Source organism: Acomys russatus, chromosome 3 (genome assembly GCF_903995435.1).
Source record: "Acomys russatus chromosome 3, mAcoRus1.1, whole genome shotgun sequence".
Taxonomy (NCBI): Eukaryota; Metazoa; Chordata; class Mammalia; order Rodentia; family Muridae; genus Acomys; species Acomys russatus.
In genome coordinates, this window is record NC_067139.1 from 82,691,497 (window position 1) to 82,710,675 (window position 19,179).

A 19,179-nucleotide genomic window follows, 5' to 3' on the forward strand; every position below is an offset into this window, starting at 1 on the left:
AGACCTAATACGTGTAACCATCTAGCCATTGACCTATATTATATTTGCTTGTCCAGGGCCCATAGTATTGACAAATAAGAATTTTCAAGTGTGAAGACGCATGCTACCCTTCAAGGCCAGGGTCACATTACTTTCTCTGATGTACATTTCTAAGGTTGTCACCATACTTGGTCCAATCTCCTGCCTCACTGATATAATATTTTTCTACAAGAATGTCATATGTCCTTTCCACTGGGAAATCTGCTCATATGGTTGAAGCCAGTTCAGTCCTATCCTTCATCAGAATCTTCTCTGACTGGAGTGAGAATCAGGGATCACATCCTTCCCCTCATCATCTTGTGTAGACACACAGGTGTCTGTTGTGGCCTCACAAGCTGTGGTCTGGGAGGTCAGTGTTTCACTTAAGTCTGGAAACACAACTTGGCAATTTGTTTTGTTAGAGTGCAAGCTTTAGGACTGAAGGAAACAAAGGAGAAGCTAAGGCCTGGTACTACAATTTTATACTGTCTAATTTAAGTGTGCCCTGGCTTATACCCCTTCTAACAAGACATTTGTAACTTATTTTGGATCTTACAGGTACCTAGGTTAGGAAACTTTAGAAATATTTTAAAACATTTTGAACTTTTAACGTCTTTGAAATTTTTTTTAAAAAACTGGCAATTTAAAAGTTATGTTTTGTTTTACATTGTCATACAAAATTGAGATCTTGGGATCAACAAGAAAGGAAAGATTATAGCTTAATAACGCTGTTTCAATGTGTCAGGCTGACAGGCAGTAAGTTGTGGTGCACAATTTTTTCCAACTTCACACAAAATAGATAGTCAGGAAAAAGAAAGCACAATAAAATGTGTATTTGTCATACTGGTTTGGAGGCATGCCTGTGGACATTTTCTCTATTAATAGTTGATGTGGACTTGATATTCATGCTTGGTCAATATCCCTGGGTGGCCTGCCCTTTTGTGAAGGGAAATGCAAGAAGAATGTATCTTGAAAAAAGTGGAGGGTGGGAGAGTAACTGGGAGGAGAGAATGGAGGAGAAAATGCAGTGGGGATGTCATATATGATGGGGAGAAACAATTGATGAGGCAAGGCCCAGTCTACTGATGGCACTGTCAGCCCTGGGCAGAAGGTCCTGTGTTGTATTAAAAGAATACGAACAAGCCAGGGAAGTAAACCAGTAAACAACTTTATCTATGTTTCCTGACACTATTCCTGTTGACTTCCTGAGTTACTTTTCCTTATTTTAATGATGAGGTCCAAAATGTAAAGCAAATAATTTCCTCCCTAAGTTGCTTCTGGTCATTTTATTGATCTTGGTGACAGAACTCAACATAATTAAAATACCAAAAGATGTAACCTATTCTTTGCACTGACTTTTTATTTTTTGGTCTGTGGTGTCTAATAGGCATATTCTTGCCCCATGTAGAGTAACTCATTCTTAACTCACTTTATGTATGTGTGTATAAGCTTCTAGACTAGAGAAAAATTTTAATTTATCTTTTCTCTAATTATATAATTATCAAAGTTATCAGCACACATTCATTGCACAAATTAGTGTTTGTTGTGAAATTTAAATGGAATGCATATGCGGTGATTTCCTCATATTCTTCTTGGCTTTACTCTCTCTAGTCCTCTCCTTTTCCCTGTCCCCATTGCTTCTTCCCTGACTCATTTGTTCAACTTCTATGTTCAGATCATCTTTACTTTTTTGCCCATCATTAATTGTGTACTAATAAATATGCATATGTAAGTATCTCTCCTATATGATGATTCTATTTTTTCTGGATAGGTGCCTGAAGCGTAATTAGGTTGGTCACTGGTATTTCTTCCTGTTATCTCTTTTCCTTCCTTCTTTCTTTCATTCCTTCCTTCTTTGTTACCTTCCTTCCTTCTGGTCTTCCTTTCTTCCTTTTATCTTTTTTCTGCTTTTGTTTTTTCTCTCTCCTTGCCTTCCCCACTCTGCCCCCTCTCCATTCTCTCTTTCTCTCTCTCTCTCTCTCTCTCTCTCTCTCTCTCTCTCTCTCTCTCTCTCTCTCAGAATATTCACACTGCTATTCTTGATGACTATACCAGCACACATTTCTAGTAATTATGCATAAAGATATAGTAAAGATGGGATTTCTGATTCTCATGACTCTATTTTCAGCAATACCAAATTTGATCAAAATGGGAGAGAACTTCCTATGTTAGAAACAGCTTTAGACAAAGTGTTTGAAGGGCGGAGCCAGCTGAAACAATTGAGGTGCCTATGACGATGGAGTCAGTCTTCTGTGGGGAGATAAAAAGCCACCTGGGTTCTCTGCTAGCTTCAGTCTAGGAGGAATGGACAAATTTCTGAAAGCATCGTTTTTAGTCCTAGGCCTTCACCTAGCCTGTGAGTCATGGGGGATAAACCACATATACAAGGCTATGTGATTATTTTGGAGGTATGAGAGAATTAGAGCAGCAGACAAAATAGTTAATGTAGTAATCATGAGCAGGTAGTGCACATCAGGAGACCTAATGATGCTTGTTATTTCTCTACACAGGGGTCAGTGGCCAACAGAAGGAGAGACATGACCAGGAGAAGGTGAAACAAAGTCCCCAGTCTCTGACTGTCTGGGAAGGAGAGACCACAGTCCTGAACTGCACTTATGAGAACAGCGCATTTGACTACTTCCCATGGTACCGGCAGCTTCCTCGGGAAGGCCCTGCACTCCTGACCTCCATATTATCTGTGTCCAATAAAAAGGAAGATGGACGATTTACCATCTTCTTCAGTAAAAGTGAGAAACAGCTCTCCTTGCACATCGCAGACTCTCAGCCTGGGGACTCAGCCACCTACTTCTGTGCAGCAAGTGCACAGTGCTCTCCAGGCACCTGCAGCCCACACACAAACCTGCAGCTGAAGCCCCAGCAAAGCTCTGCAGTGGAGCTGAGCCTGGCAGAGTGTGGAGAGGTTCTCATTTGCAGGGGCGGGGGACAGGGGACACAGTGAGTGTAAGAATTAGACTAATTCAGGCCAGGGACAGTCCAAACTGAAGTCACAAATTGCTTTTCTCCAGTCTCCCTGTGTTCCTCAGGGACAGCTGGAGTTTCAGATGCATTCCCTTAACTAGTTTAGGGGAATTGTTTTCCTGCGTGGTTGTACAAATAGTTGTCTGTGTGGTTGGTTTGCAGCAACTGTAATTTGTGAAGGACCAATCTTTCTACACTCTTATCAATGATGTTGTCAGTGTGTGGTTGTTACAGTCGAGTGTCAGGAGACCTTGACTTTGGTTACTGGGATAGCAATCACAAAGACATTTGTTTAACCTTAATTTCCTCTGATGACTATGGAAGTGGTGATTTACATGACCACCAACCTCTTCTACTTCCTCTTGTTTTGCTTCTTATATGTCTTCTAACTTCAAGAAATTTAAGTGTGTAAGGCAGGAGGCAGTCACAAAGACACAGGTGTGTACGTTTCACTTTCAATCAAAGGCCTCTCTAGGATTATTGTTGTTTTTACACACACACACACACACACACACACACAGAGAGAGAGAGAGAGAGAGAGAGAGAGAGAGAGAGAGAGAGAGAGAGAGAGAGAGAGAGAGAGAGAGAGAGAGAGAGATGCAGGCACATGCACACACACACATGCACACACAGATGCACACATGCATTTACATGCACACATACAATTTCATAAATACAACTTGCTGAGTCTGCCTAATGTTGCTTTTATGCATATGATCTCAGTGCTGACCTCTTGCTATTGTATCAGTAATCATGGCTCTTCCCTGGGGTGACCATTTCTCACTCTGTCATCAGTACTTACTTGTAGTTCCTTGACTAGTGATGGGACCCCGTGACATTTCCTGTGGTGAGAGATTTGATTTCTTTTTAAAAAACACAGAAATGTTATGGTACTATGTCTTTGTTTTAACCCTAGATGTGAGGATATAAGGCTTCTTCACAGAAAGTGACTATGGTTTGCCTTGTGATCTAGCAGGGGAACACATTGCCAGATACAGAGAATTTCTGCTAGTGTGTGACATTTGGAATTCTGGAAAGTTTTCAGAGGAGGTATAAATGCTAGGTCCCCAAGTGGCAGGGTTGCTGTTTTTGGCTGGATGCTATTGGCTGCTGTTTTTCAATTAGTTGTGCAGAAGGAAATGAGAAGTTACAATCCTGAAGGCAAGGAACAAACTTGTCCCAAGGAACTCTCTGCCTCTAATAAAAAGAGAGTAGTCTAAAAAGAACATTACCCACTTTCCACTTTATCATTTCTTCTCTCCTACCTAGTGATGAGGACTGTAAGGAAAGAAGAAAAGGGGACATGGAAAGGTAGAATAGAGAAAAAGGAAGCCACAATGTCTGGCAATAATTTTCTATGCCTATTGCTGGCATCGTTGTTCAGGACGTGTCGTGCAAACATAGTGCTGTGCCATCAAGGGTACTGCTTCTCCATCATTTCTAGCAGTCAGTCTTGCAGAAGACACTCTGTTCTTCTGGCTCTTACATTTTCCTATTGCCTTCTTTTTTCAATGTTTTATGAGCCTTAGTTTCAGGAGTCTTGTTGAAGATGTATTTGGTGGGTGTGAACCTCCAATGATCAGCTCTTCTCTATATTTTGACCAGTTCTGACTTTCTGTGATCATCTCCATCTAAGAAAATCCTCCTTGAGAGCTATGAAAGGTGCGCACACATGTGGGAGTACGGCAAATATTTGACCACAGTTGATAAGAATGCTGGTTTGGTAAAGTGGCAGCAGCAGATTCTCCTCTAAGACCGACTGTCACTAGGTCTGAGGAGTTAGCTCGGGTTCTATATGGACCCTGACTTCCCTCTTGTTGAGTGAGTCGTAAGTCTAATTACGGAGCCGTTGGTTACCACGGAGTCATCAGTGCCACCATTGCACCTTTACAAACACTTTGCTGGGCTCTTCTTTGTTGTACAAAAGCATCACATCCAGATAGGTCTATTGATGCTGACTTCCTTTGGCACCTTGCATAGCACCTATCACACTGGTGGTCAGTGATGAGGAATTCAGGTCAGAGTCAGGTCAGGTCTTCCAAGTCCTGCATTCAGAGTGCATGGCATCTTCACTAGGGACTTGGCTTTGATCTCTGAGAGACAATCAAAGGCAACAGAAAAAGCCAACACTCTCCTGAGAGCCTCTTGGATTCACATGATCAGCATATTGAAAAGAGGTTTTCCATGCCTGGCACTTGGCTTTTTGCTAGATCATCTGTCTCTTGAGGGGGCTAGTGCCAGAGCAAGTGGGATAACATCATTAAAAATATCCATGTAATGTAATTCCAAGTAATCATAGAACAATAAGAATCTTTAAGTATATTTCAAACATAATCAGTGGTATCTGTCTTTTCTCTCTCTTCTGTTGACATCCCTCCCTATTTTCAAAGGAAGCCAACCATTATCCTGATTTTCCTGAATGAATGATCACTTTTTCTATTCTTTTAAATATAAAATTTATTCTTTTTAAAATAACTTATTTACTTATTTGTGTATGGGCTAGGTTGCAAGCACCCATATCCATGAGAGTAGACACCGACTTGTGTGTATACATGGACAGACACATCTGTGTGCAAGTGAAGGCCAAAAGCTGGCATCCACGTACTCAAAGGTGAAGTAGCAGGTTTTGAAAGCCATTTAACTTGTTAAACATGTCCTGGTAATTGAATTTTATCATTAGCAATGTGTGCGTTTCACTGTTGAGCTATCTCTGCATCAGCCTTAAGCTTTATCTTCAGTGGGAAGTATCAATTAAACCACAAGGAAAGACAAAGCAGCGCTTAGAATGAAACTGATTGTGTCTCAGCAGTTAAGCCCAGTGTACTCCAAAGCCACATCTCAGAGTCTGTGGCCCTGCAGCATGGACAGCGTCCACCTGCTCTGGAGAGGGCTACAGCCATCCTGAGCTGCCCAGGCTGCTGTGGCTCCCGAGATGTGCTGCTTAGCTACTGAGGCTGCAGTCCAGAGCATGTGCCCTCAGCACTCAGCATTGAAATGGCAGAGGAACAGACCTCAGACACCAGAAACTAGTCTGTGAAAAACATATTGGTCTGCTAATTAGCCTCACAGGGAGAACTAGAGCTTTTTCAGGGACTTTGCTTGTATTTTCTCTTCTGATCAGCTTTTGTGTTATTTAAATCATCCATTGGAATAATGAGAGCAAATAAAGGACTGAGAGCTATATTCTAAATCATGAAACAACAGTACACAAAAATGCAACTACTCATTCATGTGGCATTAACATGCCCCTAAGTGCTTGGCGGTTATACGTGTCATACACATGCAATAGGCTTTAGTTATATAGAGCCCTGACAGGCTTAGACCACCAATTGACTGATTAGTGAGACCCTAGGATCCTCCTGTCTCTGCATCAGACTGCAGGTACAACAGCAGCATCTGGATCCTTATATGGCCGATGGATATCCACATGTGGGGCCTCATGAGTCACAGCAGGAATGGACACACTGAGCATCTCCTTAGTCTCTAAAAATTATTATTTTATTCCTGATTACAGTTTCACAGAACATAAGTAAATGGAGAATGAAGATGGACTGACCTTTACCACATGTTTTAGAAATAGCTTTGTTAATTGCTGGATTTCGATAGACCCTAGCAACCAGCAAGGGAAGATGTCTATTTCAAATGCCAGTGTTTCACAAGAAATTCATGGTCCATGAGGGCTTTATTTTTTATTAAGCTTAATTAGACAATTAGGCAATAGATGGTAAGAAGTAAACGTATGACAATGATCTATAAGTACATTTCATATCACACATGGCTCATGATGAATTTGCCTTTGTGTTTCTCCAAATTACCTCACTGAATAACACCCATGTGTTCAAAGCAGCCTCACCCCCCAACCTCCCTTTTAAGCACTGTCTCTTCTGACTACCAATAATGACAAGGAAGCAAATAAAGCCTGGGTTGAGCCACACTTTTTCCTTCTGTACATGGAACTTGTGGCTTATGGTCATACAAAATGTCATTTCCTGCTTGAAGCAATGAGTGCTGAGCTGAGGTAGAGTTGACACCCTCACACAGAAGGACGTTTGTGACATGCCTCCTAACAGCTTGATGCACGTATTGCTGGTCTTAGCCTTCTCTGATATGGATGTTTTACATATAGCTAAAGATATTAAACAGGAGGCATTGCCCTATACATACAGCAGTTCACATGGGCTTCAGGGGTGTGTGGGATCGGAGAAAAGCAAGTGGAATATGTCTTCAATTAAGTTTGTCTTTGGGTGTAAAGGTACCCATTTCTAGCAATGTTTTTTTTATACTGTCACAAGATAAGCTTTTTATTCTTTCCTCTGGTTGTTCTGCAGGATCCACTGTTTCCCAGAAAGTGACTCAGGTCCAGACAAGGATAAGCATACAAGATGGAGGAAGAGTCACTCTGGACTGTTCATATGAGACAAGTTATAACTTTTACTATCTCTATTGGTACAAGCAGCTTCTTAGTGGGAAGATGATTTTCCTTATTCGCCAAATGTCTTCTTCTACTAAGAATGAGAGGAGTGGCCAATATTCTGTGATTTTCCAGAAATCGGCCAAGTCCATCAGCCTTGTCATTTCACCCTTACACTTAGAAGATTCGGGGATGTATTTCTGTGTGCTCTGGGAAGTGGCCCACAGTGTTTGAATTGATGGCACAGGCTGAACAAAAACTGAAGCTCCTTAAGCAGATCCCATCTCAGGAGCCCAGCTCAGAGGCACACCTGCACACACTGGATGAGCTGAACTGTGGATGTTTCCTTTGTGGTCCATATCAGTGGTGCGTTTCTCAGTAAAACCTCATTCTATGCAATTTACAGTTATGGTGAGCAGCTTTCTGTTGATACTTTGTCTGGAAAGCATTTAGTTAAAAATAGATCAAAGAGAAGATGTGTGGTATTTTCTACAGTTGGGAATCCTGCACCACAATAATTTAAACCACTAGTATCACTTTCAATTGGCACCTGCACATACCTCAGATAAAGCATCTGGGAAAGCAAAGAATACAATTTCCTTGTGAAAGTTACACTCAGAAAAGTTGCACCATCATGAGTGAAGTGTTCAGAGAAAGATTATAAAGAGCTCACCCTGTGAAATACTGATTGTTCCTGGATTATCCCCACAGACCTTTGTCTTTGCATCCAGCACAGAACCTGAGGTACATGAAGGTTAACTAGACCAGAAGTTGGGCAGTACAATTGCTTGAGCACAGAACCTAGATATTCGGAGGCCTGTGAAAATACTGTGAAACCCATGTGGTAGTTGAAATCTAGAAAGATAATCCTTATGCCTACTCAATCTCTCCTATTTTGGGGGAAATTTCAGAAGAATCCATGCCATTTGCCAGCAGGCTGCACACATACTTGACCCAAAACAAAGAGAAGCTGTAGAAGTGAGGAGTAGAGAGTTAATGGAAAACAGCGCTAGAACCTCATTGACATCCTGCATGCACGCCTTGGGCCTGATATGTGGCAGCTATTTTGAAGACTTCTAAAGTTGCTTTTCCCATGTCCATCCCCCCAAAAAGAGTGACATGGAAAAGGGAACTCTGAGAAATGTGTTTCCGGTTATGTTTTTGAAATTTTAATTATTTTTATGTTATGTGTATGCTTTGATCTTTTTAAACCTTCTTTATTATGTATTCTTTAATGCCTCTACCTCCCTTCCAACACACTTACCCTAGATAGGCAGTAAAGAATGTTAATAGGGACAGGAGAGAGAAATCTATTTCAACTCAGTTCCTTGGGGCAATTCCACTCTGCATTGTCAGGATTCCAGCAGACCCATTAAACAACAAACCAACAATCCAGCAAAAGAAACTGCACCTGCAGCAGCTGCAACTTTGCATCATTCTCTGTAGAGTTTCTCTCTAGGAACAATTCAAAGTGGTTGCCATGAACAGCTAAGTGATATGAAGCACTGCAAAGTAAGCAAAGCAAAGCCACTGGGTTTTGGGGGCTCCTATTTATCTCCTCTTGGAGTCCTTACCAGGATGATTTTCAACTGGCTAAGACCATGCTCCTTTATGAGGTAGTTCCTTTTCCAGCAGGCAAACATCACGTGCCCTCACACAAAGCAGCTTCCAATCATACACTTGAGATCAAAACAAAAACATGTTTACATCCACTACACTCGTATGTGTAACTGTTCTGACAGCATGAATAAGTATGTGCTGTGTGTAAGTCATGGAGATGAGAAAGTGTTATAAATTCCCTGGTATTGGAGTTATTGAAGGGAATGGGGTTAACATGAGGATGCCAGGAAATGAATCTGAGTCCTCTACAAAAGTATCAAGCGCTTTTAACTGAATTTACATTCCAGCTCTCCTCTCTAGGTTGGTTACACAAATTGTAATAACAAAAAATGTAAATAGCTTCAAGACCCCAATTAAAAGTTACAGGCTAACTGTTCGTGTTAAGATACATCATGAACTGCCGGTGTCTTCAGGAAATACCTCTCATAAACATGAAAATCAAAACCTGGCAATCAAAGGGTAGAAATCAGCGTGCAAATTAAATGAAAGCCAAATACAAATGGGAGCAAGAGGCCACACAAGGATGGTTTGAGTCATCGTACACCTCATCCACATGGCTCACTACCCTAATCTCCACTCTCCTTGGCACCTTCCTCGTTCTCATAATCTTTCTAACCTTTGGCCCATGTACTCTGAATAAGTTGCTGACTTTCATCCAAGGAAGAATAAATGCTGTCCAAATAATGATGCTTAGATAAGAATATGCCCATGTAAATGATGGGACCACCTAGAGGAGCATGAACTATAACTAGACTATCCCAAGATTGGAATAGTTACAAGGAAAAGGGGTAGATATAAGATTTCAGGTGGCCTGAGCTCAGCCACCTTAACAATAGCATTGTAGGCTGATAGCAAGAACAAACAGAGCAAGTTATCATTGTTAGCCCAGCAGAGTCTTCCACCTCACCCTGCTCAGAATTTACTGGCTTCTGAAAAAAGGCCACATCCACATATCTTACCTCAAACATCGGCCAGAATCAACTGCTCCCAACCCCCAAAAGGTCACCTTTGCTAGCTGATCAGTTGTTAACTAACCACTGTTGCTGTGTTCTGCTTCTGTAAAGGGTGTTTAAACCCTCAGCTTTTGCAGGACAGGGTCTACAACTCTTCTGAGCTTGATGGATCCTGATGAGTCAGTTCAATAAAATTCCTTTGATTTTGCATTGACTCTGGACTCTGAGTCTCATTGAGCTTCCAGGAATAGACTCTGACGATCTGAGTCTAACATATACATAGCACAGAAATTCTCATATCAGGAAAAGTATACTTGAGCTCAAATCTTGTCAGAGAGATATAGCAATATAGGGTAAGCATTGTGCATATGAATGCATGGACCTTTGGAGCTCCCACTTTAACAAAATAAATACCAAATGATACACAATGTCACATGGATCCCTAGTCAATAATAATGTGAGACTTCAGTGACTCACTGTGACTTTAGCAAGCCTTCCTAAATTAAAAAAGGAAAACAACAACAACAATGACAACAAAATAATTTCAGGGCTAAGGAGTCCATCAGGTCCACCTCTCTGACTTTGGCAGGAGGATTTCATGTAGGCTAGGGAAGGCAATATGCACTTAGCGGACTCACTAAATGCAAATAACAAAATCTTGTTAAAAATGTAAAATTCACATTATCTACTCTGAAAAACCAAAGCCTGATCCTTTGTTAGAAGTGAGAGAAGTCAACAAGGGAAACATTCATTTTTGTCATTTAAAGATGTCTTTATTATTTCAAAGATTCATTGACAATGAGACAGGTTAATGGCAGGCAACACCTCAAAGATGATGATGGGCCTCAAAGAACCTCTTTATAGAGATGGTTTCAAAAGTGGCAAACAAGCCACCAGGCAAAATAACCTCATTTCCACAACAGACAGAAGTCTGCCTAGAAATAAGCATGCTTGGTGCAGGCAGAGTTGACAGCCAAACTCTGCCAGGACAGGGTAAGCAAGTTCTCAATAGTTTCTGCTTCACAACATGTCCATCAGGTATATTGGTCCAGAAGCCTGAAAAAGATTTTCCAACATCATAAGAGTTTTGGGTGATTGTTCAGGCAGCAAATTATCTCTCTCCTCTTCTCATTTGGGAACAAGTTACCTGTTCCTCAGGTAATTTATTTTATTCCCTTTCAAGTCTCTGATGGGGTTGAAGACCAGATAGATTAGTTTTACAATTAAGCTTAGTTGTTTAGGGGATAAGATGTTTTTAGGTCTAGATAAATGTTTTTAGTTGATAATGATGAGATATGATAGATAGTGATTTACACTCCATTTTAGACTCACCAAGATAGGAAAGGTGTTTTCTTCAAGGCCACCAAATACAAATAACCAAAACACTATGAATATAACATATATAATTTCTTATGGTTTTGTGGTTCTTCTTGCTGTAGGCAGTTTATTGTATACATGTATAACACTATAAAAGTGTCTGTAAAAATAAAAACATTTAATAATAAAAAAGAAAAATCAATTTGTGCAAAGGCTAAGGCTTTCTGGTTTAAAAAATCTTGGTATCTCAAGATTTTAACTTAATAGTCTAATATCCTTTGAGAATGAACTCATAATAGCTCCCAAGTAATGTATATTTTAAAATTCTGAGTAAAAAAAAAAGTGTGGAACTGCTTTAAATGGATCTTAAAGTATAGGTTATTGGTTAAACACTCATTTAACCCATATAAAGACCTTGGTTCAATTCCCAGTATAGGAACAAGTTTTTTCCTTCTCTTGACACACAATTTCTATTGTTTTATTATTTTATTAATTTCTAAATTTTCACAACACACTAAGATAATCACTTATAATATTTTGACTTGAGATCTAGAAATATAGTTAGCACTTTTTTCATTGTATCACATTTCTGCTGGCTTTTCTTTTTAACTTTTATTTTCTTATAAATTTATTTAGATTATGTCTCAATTGTTATCCCATCATTTCTATCCTCCTGTTCCTCCCTCCTTCGCTCATGCACCCTATCTCTCTCCCCTAGGTCTATGACAGAAGGGGATCTCCTCCCTCACAATATGGTTAAAGCCTATCAATTTTCATCCTGGTAGTCTGCTTATCCTTTCTCTGATTGCCAACAAGCCTTCCCACCAGGAGGAAGTGGTCAAGTATTGGGCACCAGAGTTCATGTCAGAGTCAGTCGCTGCTCTCAAAACAACTATGGAGAATATCCTCACCATTGACTAGATCTGAATAGGGTCTCGATCTTTATTGTATGTATTGTTCTTGGTTAGGGCAGTAGGTTGAGCAGAGCACTCTGGGTCCAGATCTGCCCATCATGATGTTCTTTTTGTCGGTTTCTAGGACCCTCTGGATGCTTCTATTTCCCCATTCTTACATATTTCCCTCACCTAGAGTCACAAAAGGAAGTCCTCACATCTATCCTCATCTCCTGGTAAGTGAAAACTTTCATGGGACGTCCCTTTTGAGCTAGTGTCCAGTTATAAGTGAATATATACCATGTGAGTCTTTTGGGGTCTGAGTTAAAACAGTTCCATCCAATTATCAATACATTTCAGAATTTCCTTGTATTCCATACTGTAAATATACCACAGTTTTTATTCATTCTTCAACTGAGGGACATTTAGGTTATTTCCAGGTCCTGGCTATTATGAATAAGGCTGCTATGAACATGGTTGAGCATATGTTCTTGTGTGGTGGAGGATCTTCTGGGTATACTCCAATGAGTGGAATAGCTGGGTCTTGAGAAAGCCCTATTCCCATTTTTCTGAGAAAGCACCAGATAGATTTCCAAAGTTATTGTACTAGCTTGCATTCCCACAAGCAATGAAGGAGTGTTCCTCTTTCTCTACATCCTCGCCAGCATGTGCTGTCATTTGAGTTTTTGATCTTAGGCATTCTGATGGGTATAAGATGGAATCTCAGAGTCATTTTTATTTGCATTTCTCTGATGATTAATTTCTTTAAGTGTTTCTCAGCCATTTGATATTCCTCTGGTGAGAATTCTGTTTAATTCTGAGCCTCATTTCTTAATTGGGTTATTTGGTTTGGTGGTGTTTAAATTCTTGAGCTCTTCATATATTTTGGATATTAGACCTTTGTCAGATATAGGGTTAGTGAAGATCTTATCCCAGTCTGTAGGCTGTTACTTTGTTCTGTTGACAGTGCCTTCTACCTTGCAGAAGCTTCTCAGCCTCATGAGGTCCCATTTATTAATTTTTGACCTTAGAGCCTGGACTCTTGGAGTTCGCTTCAGGAAGTTGTGTCTTGTGTCAATGAATTGTAGGTTCCTTTCCACATTTTCTTCTAAAAGTTTTAGTGTCTCTGATTTTATGTTGAGGTATATAATCCTCTTGGACTTGAGTTTTGTGCATCGTGATAGATATGGACCTACTTGCATCTTTCTACATGCAGCTATACCAGCACCATTTGTTGAAGATGCTATCCCTTTTCCATTGAATAGATTTGGCATCCTTGTCAAAAATCAAGTGTCAAAATGTGTGTAGATTTATTTCTGGGTGTTCAATTCTATTTCATTGGTCATCCAGCCTGTTTCTTTGTCAGTACCATGCTGTTTTAAATACTATTGCCCTATAATACAGCTTTAGATCAGGTATGGAGATTCTTTCGGAGGATCATTTATTGTATGTGATTGCTTTAGCTATTCTGTTTTTTTTTTTTTCATATAAAATTGAGAATTGAACTTTCAATGTCTTTAAAAACTTCTGTGGGTATTTTCATAGGATTGCAATGAATCTGTAAATTGCCTTTGATAAATAGGCAATTTTACTTTATTAATTCTCCTGATCCATGAACAAGGGAGCTTTTCATCTTCTGATGTCTTCTTCAATCTCCTTCTTCAGAGATTTGAAGTTTTCTTTTAAAACAAGTCTTTCTCTTGTTTGGTTAGAGTTATATTGCTTGTGGTTACTGGGAAGGGTGTAGTTTCCCTAATTTCTTTTTCAGCACAGTTGTCATTTGTATACAGGAGAGTAACTGATTTTTTGAGTTATTTATGTATCCAGTCACTTTGCTGAAGGTGTTTATTAACTGTAGGCATTCCCTGGTAGAATTTTGAGGGTCACTTATGTACACTACCATATCATCTGTAAATAGACATAATTTGACTTCCTCCTTTCCCATTTAGATCCCCCTTGATCTCCTTTTGTTGTTCTATTGATCTGGGCAAAAGTTCAAAAACTATATTGAAGAGATATGGAAAAAGTGAGTAGCCTTGTCTGGTCCCTGATTTTAGAAGAATTTTCTTGAGTTTCCATGCATTTAATTTGATTTGGCTATTGGTTTGCTGTATATAGCCTTTATTATATTTAGGTGTGTATCTTGTATCCCTGATCTTTCCAAAGCTTTAAATATGAATGGGTGTTGGACTTTGTCGAATGCTTTTTTGGCATCTAAGGGGATGATCATGTGGGTCTTCTCTTTCAGTTTGTTTACTTGGTGAATTACGTTGATGTATTTTTTTTTATAATGAACCATCCCTGCATGCCTGGAATGAAGCCTATTTTTTCATGGTGAACGGTGTTTTTTATGTGTTCTTGGATTCAATTTGCAAGTATTTTATTGAGCATTTGCATCAATGTTCATAAAAGAAATTGGTCTGAAATTCTCTTTCTTTTTGGGTCTTTGTGAAGTTTAGGTATCAAGGTGACCTTGGCCTCAAAGAATGAGTTTGGTAATGTTTCATCCATTTTTATTCTGTGGAGTAGCTTGAAGAGTATCAGTATTAGCTTTTCTTTGAAGGTCTGATAGAATTTTGCACTGAAACCATCTGGCCCTGGGCTTTTTATTTATTTATTTTTGGTTGGGAGACTATTAATAACCACTTCTATTTCTGTAGGAGAAATAGGATTATTTAATTTGTGGTTAGGTACTGTTTGAATTTGTTCTTATCATGGAATATCTTGTTTTCTCCATCAATGATTATTGAAAGTTTCACTGGATAAAGTAGTCTTGCCTGGCATCTGTAGTCTCTTAGGGTTTGCAGGATTTCTGTCCAGGCCCTTCTGGATTTTATGGTCTCTGCTGAGAAGTCGAGTGTAATTCTGATAGGTTTTCCATTGTATCTTATTTGGCCCTTTTCCTTGCTGTTTTTAATATTTTTTCTTTTTTTTTCTATATATTTTGTGTTTTGAGAGTTATGTGATGGGAGGATTGTCTTTTCTGGTCTGTTCTATTTGGTGTTCTATAGGCCTATTGTATGTTTATATGCATCCCCTTCCTTAAATTACAGAAATTTTCTTCTATGATTTTGTTGAAGATATTTTCTGGGCCTTGAAGCCAGATGTCTTCTCTTTCCTCTATTCCTATTATCCTAAGATTTCATCTTTTCATGGTTTCCTTGATTTTTTGGATGTTCTGTAGCAGGAATTTTTCAGATTTAGTGTTTTTTGATGGTTGTTTCAAGTTCTACCATAGTGTCTTCTACTGTTAAGATTCGTTCCTCCATCTCTTGAATTCTGTTAGATAACCAAGGTCTGCATTACTTATTTGCTTCTCTGAGTTCTCTTGCTTCCAGCTTTCTTCTGTCTCCACTTTTATCATTGGATCCATTCTCATCTTCAGATCTTGAACTGTTTTGTTGATTTCTTTCATCTCTATGTTTGTCTTTTCCTGAATTTCTTCTAGTGCCTCTCTATAGGGCCATTTAATGTCTTCATTCAGTTTGGATGCATATTCCTGCAGTGGTTTGTGGGTTCATTCATTTACTCCATTATAATCTTCATTACTATTGATTTGAGGTCAATTTTTTTCTTTCAATTGTGTTTAAATTCTCATGGTTGATTTCTTTGGATAGTTGGGATCTGGAGATGCCATATTGTTTTGGGATTTGTTGTCTACACTTTTATGCAGACCTCTATTCATCTTGCTGTCTATGTTGTTTGTGACCCCGTTCCACATTCTCTGTTCCCCCTGGACCAGCAGGCCCACAAATCAGTCAGAGAGGGAGACAGAGGATGCAGATGAAGCAAGTACACTCAACATTGTGTGTGTGTGTGTGTGTGTGTGTGTGTGTGTGTGTGTGTGTGGTCTCCAGCCTCTGGGACTTTCTCAAGATTTGCGGGTTGGTCTGAGGTCAGAACCACTCATTTTCCTGCATTTTTCCTGTGCCAGAAACTCCAGGCTGGAGTTACACTACCCATAGTTCAGTTTCAGAGACAAAGCTCCCAATTATCCATGGTGGGAACCAGTCCAGATGCTAGGAAGTGTGAACCCTTCCCTTATGTTTGTAGATCAGTAAACCGGAGTGCATAGCTTTAGAGCTGTGGCTGTAGGGTGTGTCCACAGCTGCCTGGGCCCCTGTGTGGGCCTTGGGTCCCTCTGTGGACTGGCAGGCCCTGATTCTCCCTCTTCAGTCCCCCAGGGCCAGGAGACCCACAGATCTTTTAGAGAGGGAGATAGAGAGCACAGGTGATGCAAGCATGCTCAGCGCTGGGATTTGGCTTTGTTCTCATGTGGTCACCCACTCCTGGTGCTTTCTCAGGACTTATGGATCAGTCTGAGGACAGAATCACCCATTTTCCTGCATTTTCCCCAGGGCCAGCAGCTCCAGGATGCTGGGGACAGTAGCAAGGTTCCTGCCCAATCCCATTCAGAGTGCAGGCAGCTGTGGCTGGATAACATGTCTACAGTCACCTGGGCCCATGTGGCACCTGGGGCTTCCTGTGTACTGGCTTATGGGGGGATTGTCTGAGAACCAATGCACCTATTTCGCTGGCATCTCCCCAAACCATGAGCTCTGGTGCTTCACTGCCCTGAGTTGAGTCCCATATACTGAGTTGGTGCAATAGAGTACAACCGCAGTTCATAGTTGGCAGGTAGGTTCTGGTCCAGACTCTGAGGACTGGGCTCCCATCCCCCATGGACCATTGGATGACAAGAGGCCAGACCTACCTGTGGTTGACACTGTGCAGACCTCTCTCATCTAGTGGTCTCCAGATCTTGAAGTCTGTGGATCTCAGTATGGTCCTTAGTCTCCTTCCTGTAGATCAGAATAAGTATGTGGTCAGCACCACCTTCTTGGAAAACCAAGGGAAACAATTTTTAAAGAACTTCTGGTACAATAAATGCATATTTTTACCATCCGATGAACCGTTTGCAATTGTCCTTGTCAAAGATACTGAAGATAGACTGGATGTCCTTTGCCTGCAATTTTGAGTAACCTGCATACCCATGGCAGAGGATTGCCAGTTTGAACACACCTAACATAATAGTTGCATTCTGCCTAAAACAAAACAACAAAATTAAGATGCTAGTTTCCATTGGCACACTGGAACATTATTTTTGCAATGTATGATGTTTAAATTTTATTTAAGAAATAGAGTCTTGTCATGCTGCTCAATCTGACCTCAAAATATTACCTGGTTTTTGTTCCTCAGCATCCCAAGTATTATGCACAAGAGTTACAGTGCCTGTGTCTCCATTTGTATTTCTGAAATGGATTTAAATACATAGCATATAAGAAATTTATAAATCCACTGAGAAAAGAAACAATCAATAGAAATGATAAAGCTCAGCCACTTCAAAATTATACTCAATAAATGAGCATATGAAACACCCAACTTCGTTTTTCATCAGGAAAATGAAATTCTAGCATAAGTATGCCAGCTCTTTATTAGTGTTGTCAGGAGGAAATAAGACCAGAATGATGAGTAAAATAATTACTATCTTTAAAGAAAAGATGCTTACATTTTCTGAAGATTCCATCTTCAAACCTACATGAAAAGAAAAATGAACCACAGATCTGAACATAGAAGAAGAGAAAGGTTTTACTGAGAAAAAAGAAAATTGAAGTACTTTTAGTTCATCTTAACATGTATGAGAGATGACATATTTGACAATCTATCTACTTCAGACACCACGGCCTTGTAAGACAGCTTTTATTTTTCTCATTCTTGGTATTCTGGATTGAGACACAGCTTTCTCTAACTCAATAGCATCTCTCAGCTTTATTGTCAGCCAAAATGTAGCAAGACAGCAGTTCCTAATGTGTAGGTTTTCTGTTTTTTTGTTTTTGTTTTTGTTTTTGCTTTTTTATCTGTTTGTTTTGTGAGAAGCAGAGGCTATGATCAGGGTGACTGGATGTCTCAGTAATGGTGGCATTACTGTTGTATCTGACCTATGGGAATAGAGAAAAAGATGTCAAGCCTAAGTACACATTACCTGAGGATGAGCAGGTATAAAAGTCATTAATTCACTTGTTAATAGCGCTGATGATCTCACCAAGTCTCTACTGCAGTCCTGTGTTAAGTGTAAGGATGCAGAGGTCTAACTGAATTTGATATTTCATCTGGGCTCTCGGCTGCCCTCTAGTGTTCATGAGTTAAATGTCTAGAAGGCCTTGTGGTAGCAGCAGCTATCCTTGCTGATCTGAAGTTAGAACGCTGTGATACCAACGACAGGGAGGATTCTGGAAAAAGATTGTGGTGTTTGATCTACATCTGTCGGATGTGGCAATATTTCATGTAGTGATTTGTGGTGTTCTGGGCTGGAAAGTAGAAGACTGCTTAAGATATGGGGCTTAGCCTTGTTGCCCAAAGTGGCACATTTTTCTTTGCCAAGTGAAATTTATGTTTATATTCTGCCTCTTTTTGTACTACAGAGATATCCTGAGATGTAAAAACAAGTCACTGAAGTAGAAGAAACTGCTGTGGGATGCATGACACAGTGAGGTCTTGCTGTGTTCCACTGTGCCTCCAAATCTCCCAGCATGCAATTTTCACAGTGGCAGTAAGACATGTGACAGACCACAGAAGCCCAGGAGAAGCCATGGGAGCAGTCAGTAGGACTCACTGTCATGTAGACCTCAGAAGGCCCCATGAGCTTTGTCTTGTGGGTGACACTGCAACCTCTGTGTGCCTGCTAGTGTTCATGGAGTACTCTGGGAGCAGATCCGGTGTCTGAGGGAGCTTCTGTGCTGTGTGATTTCCATATGTTTTCTTGTTTAGTATTTAGTGCACAGGCCACAGTTGTTGAATTCCTCTTCACTTGAACCATATAGCAACATCCTGCAGAGTAGGGCTTGGGTAGACGTTCTGTATCTATCACTTATTAGTTGAGGGGAACTGAGAAGACTTCTTGATGAGTTTTGTTCTTAATTTCTCCACCTTGCATGTGATTAATGGTAATATCTACTGCGAAGTTCACCATGAGGGATAAATGAAAGAA

At 40.1% G+C, this 19,179-nt stretch overlaps 1 gene segment (V, D, J or C); it reads left to right on the forward strand.

Moving 5' to 3' along the window:
- The first annotated feature begins 2,322 nt into the window (after window positions 1-2,322).
- LOC127187170 (T cell receptor alpha variable 23/delta variable 6-like) lies at window positions 2,323-2,977 on the forward strand. The segment is given in 2 exon segments: window positions 2,323-2,374; window positions 2,529-2,977. Coding segments are annotated over 2 exon segments (501 nt in total).
- Window positions 2,978-19,179: the final 16,202 nt, after the last annotated feature.